The sequence below is a fragment of the Fulmarus glacialis genome, unplaced genomic scaffold (genome assembly GCF_000690835.1).
Source record: "Fulmarus glacialis isolate BGI_N327 unplaced genomic scaffold, ASM69083v1 scaffold5929, whole genome shotgun sequence".
In the NCBI taxonomy this organism is placed as follows: Eukaryota; Metazoa; Chordata; class Aves; order Procellariiformes; family Procellariidae; genus Fulmarus; species Fulmarus glacialis.
This window is the reverse complement of record NW_009233747.1, coordinates 1-7,676: the sequence shown is the minus strand read 5'-3', so window position 1 is coordinate 7,676 and position 7,676 is coordinate 1. Positions and strand designations below refer to the sequence as shown.

Sequence of the window (7,676 nt, the reverse complement as noted above, 5' to 3'; positions counted from 1 at the left end):
TCAGATTTCCATCAGATCCAAATCAGCGTCTTCAAAGCCATAAAATGATTCAGTCTCACTTTCCCCTTCGAAGAGCTGATGGAGGATTTCTGGGTCTGCAGATTCCTCGGCCTGGGTCCGATCCTGGACCTCAGCCGCCGCCTCCTCCTGCTGCTCATCGTTCAGCTTCAGCTGCTCCTCCAGCGAGGCAATCAGCTCCTCCTGCATGTCGGCGTTGCGCGTGGGCGAGTTGGCCGTGCCGTCCGGACCGGGCAGCACGCTGGCCACCAGGAAGGACTGCTGCACAAGTTCAGGAGAGTCACTAATGACCTCCAGGACCTCTGCCAGCCAGCATAAAACCAGCTGGAGAAGAATGTCCGAGTCGCACGTGGAGTCCGCCATTTCCTTGGCTTGCTCTTTCCACTTTTTATGCAAGAAATTTTTCACAGTCCTTTTAATACAAACATCTAGAGGTTGGATTTTGGAGCTGCAGCCAGCAGGGACAACAGCCGGCAGAGTGCTGGACGCACTCAGCAAGGAAAGTACTTCTTCCGATAGGTGCGTTCGGTGACAATCCAGCACGAGCATGCCCTTGCTGTTCTGACACTCCGTGTGCTTCTGCCACACTCTGGACGACCACAACTCCATGACTTCGTCGTCACTGTATCCGTTCTCCTTTGCTTCCAACATGATAGATTCCGGCACGTTGGCGGGCTGCTGTACATGACCCCTGTAGAAGACCAGCGTTGGGAGAACGCTTCCGTCGGCGAGGATCGTGAGGACGACGTCGCACCAGGGCTCCCCGGTTCCCACCGTCTGCAGAGCGTTCTCCTTCCTGTCATCGCTGCTCAGCACCTCCACGTCGAGGAAGAGAGAGATTTCGTCGATGGCTGCGATCATGGAGAGAGGCAGGTCTTGAGTGTGGATCTGCCGCTGCACAAACTCGATGAAGCAACTGGCGTTGTCCTCCACGTCTTTGGGGAGAGGGTGAGCCACTGCCCTTCGAGTATGCGTGCTGAGGTTGTGCCGTAGCATGAACCTCACCGCCCACTCGTAGGAGATCTTGAAGCCACCTTCGAGGGATCGGCCAATCTTGGTGGCTTTCTGGAAGAGAGTCTCCTCATTCACAGGCAGCTGCTGCTCTCTCTGCGTGAGGACCCATTCCGCTAGTTTCTCTTCAGCCTCTAAGCTGAGGTACTTGCCCTCTGACAGGGACGCCAAGTTCTCTTCTTGGAAAGCTTGAAACCTTCGTAGCCAGCGCTTGATCCGCCTCTGAGGATTTCGGAAGTGCTCTGCAGCCTGTTCAGTGTTGCAGCACAAAGCAAACAGTACAACTCGCAGCTTTTTTACCGACAGCTGCTCCTTTTTGCTTGCAGGCTCAGGCTCCTTTGTCGGCTGCTCATCTTCTTGAGCGTCAATATTTAAGCACTCTTCTTCCTGGCAGACCAAAGGTCTGTTGTAGGCAGCTGGTGCCAGTTCAGGCTCCAGGTCATCTTTTGCAGGTAACATAGACTTTGTTTTCACAGTAGCAGCTTTACTTGGGGAATAGGTAGGGCATGTGTTCTTCACGCTTTTGTCCTGGGGCTGAATGTGCCTTGAAGGGAGAGAACACAGGACCTTCTTAAAACCGAGAAAATAAAGCTGTTGAGGGAAAACAAACAAACGAAAAACCAAAAGCCAACCCCACAAACTGAAACAGATGATGGCAGACAAGAGTTTACAAACAGTTTACCTGGAATGTGATATCCAAGTAGGCCCTGTTAAGAAAAATAAAACAATAAAAACATTAGTAGCTTAGCAAACAAACACTGTCAGTGCAAACAAACAAATTCTGTCACAGAGAAGAGGATCAGTGTCCCTCTGTTGTTACTCCAAAGCATCCCAACACGCTGTAGGAACAGTAATACTCATCCATCCGTTCAAACCCCAACCTCCTCCCACACTCAAGTACCGCCACATCCAAACAAGTGAAGACTGCTCAAGGGGCAGAGCTGCACTCATCAGCAACCCTTAGAGACAAAACAGCAAAAACCCCACGTCCATTTGAAGCAACAAAAGGAGTTTGGTTAGGAAAGTCCAGCTTTGGCCAGATCCCTGCAGGCAACGCCCGTAAGTTTTGCAAGTTGCGGTAATTCACAGCAAATGGCTGGAACGCCACTTTTAGGCTCTATTCAAATCCCAGCACCAGCAGCTGCCTAAGGCCTCCTGGTGTCATGGAGGTACAATCATGTCTCAGAGGAACAGAGGAACTTGCTGAAGCCCTCGGCATTGTCTCTCCCTGGGAAGATCTCCTGAGAACAGCGTTACCAGTGACACAGCTGAGCTCCAGGCAGAGCAGCCTCACTTAAAGCTTAACTCTCCAATCTCCATAACAATGAAGACTCATTCAGGCAGTTACAGAAGGTGCCTAACATTTTATTAGAACTCAGGACTCAGTAAGCGCTCAGCCCAATGCTAAACAAAGATGTATTTGACCTGGAGTCTATGAACTGATGTATTGTGTCCTGCATTCATTTTTTGCAACTTTTCTGCTCCTTTTCAAACTCTTACCTCGGAAAATGTTACTAAACTCGTGTGATGGATTGAAGACCAGATGTTTGGCCATTGCATCACCCTCAGACGTTACAAAGAGACAAGAGGAACAGGACAGCTTTACACCACTGGAAGTAGGGGGGGAAAAAAAAAAAGAAAAAGGAAAAAAGAGAGAAGTGAGCTTAGTATCAGTATCAGATATGAAAATATGTACACCCCCTCACTAACCATTTCAAAAAAACAAAGTCACCCTCCAGTGCATACAGGCAGTGTCCCCACCCCGAAACATTAACTCCCACTGGAAAGCAATGGGAGCCTCAACATATTGCCTTTAATTCAACGTATTTTCCTGTGTGGCAAAAAATAAACAGAGCTTCTTCAGAAGCAGATCATGAAAGAACAGAACTGGAAGATCAGAAAGCGAATGCACATTAGATTCCCAGGTGATTAAAATAAGACGACAAGTTTTCCATTACCAGGCAGTATAGTTTTTAAACAAAGCCAAGTATTTTGGACTCTTCCGAGGAACATGATTGCTGTAAGACAAAAGAGTTTATTACATGTCAGAATTATTCTGGGTATGTAAAGAGCTATAAAACCATGCAAAATACAGCACATTTACAAAGACAGACGCAATCCTGGGTTTAATAATATTTTGTCTGCCAGTCTTTTATTCAAGGAAATGAAAACTCTGTGTCTAAATAAAAAAACCCTGCACAATAACATTTAAAAATGCCCAGATTTTGGAGTAACTGTTCTGCAATCCTGTGCTCTGATCTATCCACGGTCCTGTACAGACCACAGGCTTGTAGAAGCATGGCATAATTTTTTTTTCCTTATTAAAATTTTTAAATTATTAAATCCAGTAATTTTGCAATCCTAGGAGCACTGAAAAACGACAGTTTTCTGCAGCAGCATGCAGTACACGTCATTAGCTACAATACTGACAGTTTGGAATGAATCTCAGCTCTTGTGCTCAATTTTCTCATCTCATTTGAAAGCCACCACCCATGCCTGGGCTGATACAGAATCAGTCCAGTGTCTTACAAACCACTGCAGTGGCCTGGAATTTCCCGATACCCCTTTCTTACAGTGCAGACAGACAGACATAGAGGTGCTACTGCTTTCGGGCAGGAGGAATTTCTACTACAGCGTTCAAAGAATCACACATACTTGATCATGTGGTTGGCGTAAGCTCTGGAGCAGCAAGTGCTGTAGCGACATAGTGAACAGTGCACGTAGGTGGGAAAGTGGTTTGGGAAGTCGGGGATTTCGAAGCTGCACTCCAGACAAGTCTGCCTCCCCAAGACGCTCCTGAAGATAAGAGGGATATTTTCATTAGTGTCTGAACAGGTATCTTTGGAGTTATAACAATCATCAGGAGAGAGAAGAATTTAATGACATGTAAACTTTCAGAGGTCTGCAGTCAAACTAGCCTCATCTTGCACCCTAGCTTCCTAGGGTGCCTCGGTGCCAGGCTAAACATTTCCCACTTGCTGTAGTCAGGAGTATACAATTTAAGAGTGGATAATAAATACAAAAATAAAAAAATTAAAAAAAAGAAGAAAAGGCAGCAGGACACAGGATGGGCAGAAAGCCCTTATGCTGATGAAATTCCATTGTTTCTATAAAAGCGCTTAGCTAATTCTGTATTTCACAGTTTCACCTTAAGGGCTTTCACAACACGACTTAATCCTGGTTTTGTGGGAAGCTAGATTCTCCTGGCATAAAGTTTCCTTGGCAACTGGTAAGACAGAGCTGTCCAGTGCCGAGGATCGTATTACCCATCACTGTGGCATGAAAAGGCTAGCTACATTTCCTTTAAAAATCTTTTTTAATTTGATATTTAGCAAAACGTTCTGACATTTTTTTGACCGCTCTCTTCTGGACGTTCCTCTGGACAGGCGGGTACAGGAAGATGGGCTGGGGATCGGTAGACGATGACAGCGGAGTGGTTTCCTGTCCAGTGCCCTGCGGCATGTCATTTGAAGATATTGGCACTGTCCGTGGCTGTCCTCTAGATGCCCTGATTGTAACCTGCAGAAAACAGATACACCCATACCTCCTAAAACACAAGGGCAGAAGTCATCTATCCAAATTCAGACTCCTCTGTTTGGAGCAGTCTTTCAGACTCCTAGCAGAGAATAAAGAGGTGCTCCTAGGATACGATTCGTCCCACCCAGGGCAGCAGTAGCCTAGAAGAGGACACACAACTTGAACCCCTCAGGTGCCTGTTTGTCCCTAATGACTACAGAGGGCGTCCAGGCAGCTAGTCCAGACACCTTCACTTGTAGACACCTTAGTTAGGAGAGTTTAACCTCTGGCATGCCACTTTCACCTCCTCTCTCTCTCTCTTACTGTTTCTATGAAGTATCTGATTAACTAAACACACACAACACAGACAGCATACAAAGGGTTCTTCTGTCCTAGTGAGTGTGGTTTAAGTGATGCAGATGAAGCAAACATCAGTTTTGCAGCACTTAATAAAATACACAGCAATACAGACGCTACGGGTGTTTCCTGAGGAAACAGAGGACGGAGGCCTGCTGTTAACTTGGATTTCTTACCTTGGTTCCAGGTTTCAATCCTTCTAATTGTTTGGGCTTTCGGAAAGTTTTGTGGTGCTGAAGCTTGTGTTCAATTTTATCCTTGGCAAATAGGAACTGGAGTCTACACTTGTTGCAATGATAAACACTCTTCTTCTAAAACAAATGCAAATGAAATATATTTCATTTTAGAGAAACAGAAGTCACAACACCGCAGGGTTTTTTGTTTAAAAAAGAAAAAGAAAAAAAAAAAACACAACACCAAACGCTTTTCCCCTCTTTGAAGCCAAAGGCAGCCCTGTTTTTCTTTAGCATCTGAAAGTCCCTCCCCGCCAAGCCCCCTATCTTGGGTGTTTTGGTTTGAAATTTTTTGTTTGTTTTGGTTTTTTAATTAAAATCATCAGGTTCTGCAGAGACCCCAGACCTGGAAGTGCCATGGAACAAGTCTTACCCAGCTTGTCTAAGCCAAAGCCACACTGGCAGAGCCGCGCGTGGGGCAACATTCCTTCAAAAGTCGCCTTGCCTCTGCCTCTTACAGGAGTCAGTGAAGGACTTCAGGGGCAAATCAATTCAGGCACTTGCTAAGAGCGCTACATTTCTATATTCTGAAAGTACACTTCAGCTACACCCACATAAAATATGTTGTCAATACAGCCAACATATATGGAAACAGAACACTGAGCTACAAAAATTACATTCATTTGTGTGCATACAGTATTATTTACTTATTTATTACCTAGAGAAAAAAAAAATTAAAACCCAAATGAACATAGGACCCACTGTTGGTTAATCATCGCATGAAGCAAACACAATCCAGCAAAACACGCTTTTTTCTGCTAAGTTACAACAATCTGCTACTCCCAAAGGAGCAATGTCTCTTCTCTTCAGCACAATCCCTATGAAAGGTCTGGAATGACAGCATGCAAATTGCATTTGTTATGGAGTGAATACAGCAGCTACTGAACCCCCTCTTTCAACCAAGTTTTCTTTCTTTCTGTTTTTATTCCAAGCAAATGCTCAACTAATCACATGCTTACTATCCACTAATCTCTGGAGAGGGAACCACCTTAAATGAAAAAAGAGTACAGCCCTGACATAGTACCTGATGCCTCATGAAGTGCTGTTGGAAAGCATTGCCATTCTTAAAAACTTTGAGACAGTAAGGACAGAGCAGGTGCCGCGTGTCTTCGTGTATCATTCGGAAATGGCTATCCACTTCAGAATAGAGCGATGAACGATACTGACAGACCTATAGGAGTGGACAGAAACAATTAACAGTGAAATAACATAGGAATCTATCTCACATCCGCCATTGCAACAAGGAGATCTTAACAGCAATGCCAGATCCCCAGAGACACTTATCAGTGGAGTTTAAGAACCAGGTCCTAAAGAAACTGCTAGCTTATTCCAACTGTAAGACACCAAATCAAGCAGTGCGTATTCAGAGTAGTCTGGAGAAACATATTTGAACTACTTGTACAAAATGAAAGTAGTGACAATTCAAGCTCCAGATCCAAGGAAAAAAAAAAAAAAAAAAAAGAAAAAAAAAGGGAGAGACAGTCAATGCAAAACAGTTGGAATATATTAAAGAGCAGTTTCTTCAGGGTCTATGCAAAATGCAGAATTTGGAACATAATCTGTTTTAACATAATATATTTTAGAAGGTTCTACTCTGTTTTTTCTTTTTGGAGGGACAGTGTTAGGACCTCTGGGTGGAGATGACACGTTCAGAACTGATGTAAGCACAAATCTCATGGCAACAGAGTGTCAAGAAAAGGTATCACACAAGCAACATAATCTCATCTGCTCCAGAGTGACAACTTCTCTTTATGGCACAGCAATTTGCCTGCAGGCCCTGGGAGGAAAAAAAAAAAATCAGGCTCTGAATGCCAGTGGGACTAAACAAACGTCTATCAGGCTGATTCCAGTTTCAGGGTGCTGGGAACCAGTGGCAAACATTCAGCTACTCGTGCTGCCCTAACAGCCATCGGACTTAGAGAAGTCCACACCTGGAAAAAAACGCAATGGGCTCCACAGCACTGGGCCATGGCCCAAGTCTGCTTTGGACTGCTATGAGCCACACACTTTGCTGGAAACTGCTAGATTTCCTTATTCTCTAGTATGCATTTATGAAGTCCAGCTCCTAAACCACTTTTAATACCTGACAAACATAGGGCATCTCCCCTGGTTTGTGAGTGTCCTTCATGTGCTGTAGGAACATTGGCTCACTCTCGAATGCCCATTCGCAAATCTTGCACTTTGCTGCAAAAGAAAGGAAAAGCAGGTAACAGCCAGGGGACAAAAAAACCCTGTTAAAACGTACCAAAGAAACTTGTAACTGGTAGTGTAACAACTTAAACCAAAAGAAAACCAACCAACCGAAAAAAAAAAAACCAACCCACCAAACCCAAAAACTAGCTCTCAACTCTTCGAATTGGGTAGTGTCCTGGTTTCGGCTAGGATAGAGTTAATTTTCTTCCTAGTAGCTAGTATAGTGTTGGATTTAGTATGAGAATAATGCCGATAACACACTGATGTTTTAGTTGTTGCCAAGTAGTGTTTACCCAAAGTCAAGGCCTTTTCAGCTTCTATGCTCTACCGACTGAGAAGGCTGGAGAC

General features: G+C 44.7%; 1 protein-coding gene across 1 annotated transcript; it reads right to left on the bottom strand.

Moving 5' to 3' along the window:
* On the bottom strand, positions 1 to 7,319 carry POGZ (pogo transposable element with ZNF domain; the record flags this gene model as incomplete). The annotated part of the gene is made up of 9 exons (XM_009585411.1): positions 1 to 1,573; positions 1,712 to 1,736; positions 2,530 to 2,639; positions 2,988 to 3,047; positions 3,685 to 3,825; positions 4,376 to 4,548; positions 5,079 to 5,213; positions 6,160 to 6,306; positions 7,219 to 7,319. Coding segments are annotated over 9 exons (2,465 nt in total), but the record flags the coding sequence as incomplete, so codon positions are not given.
* Between the last annotated feature and the right edge of the window lie 357 nt (positions 7,320 to 7,676).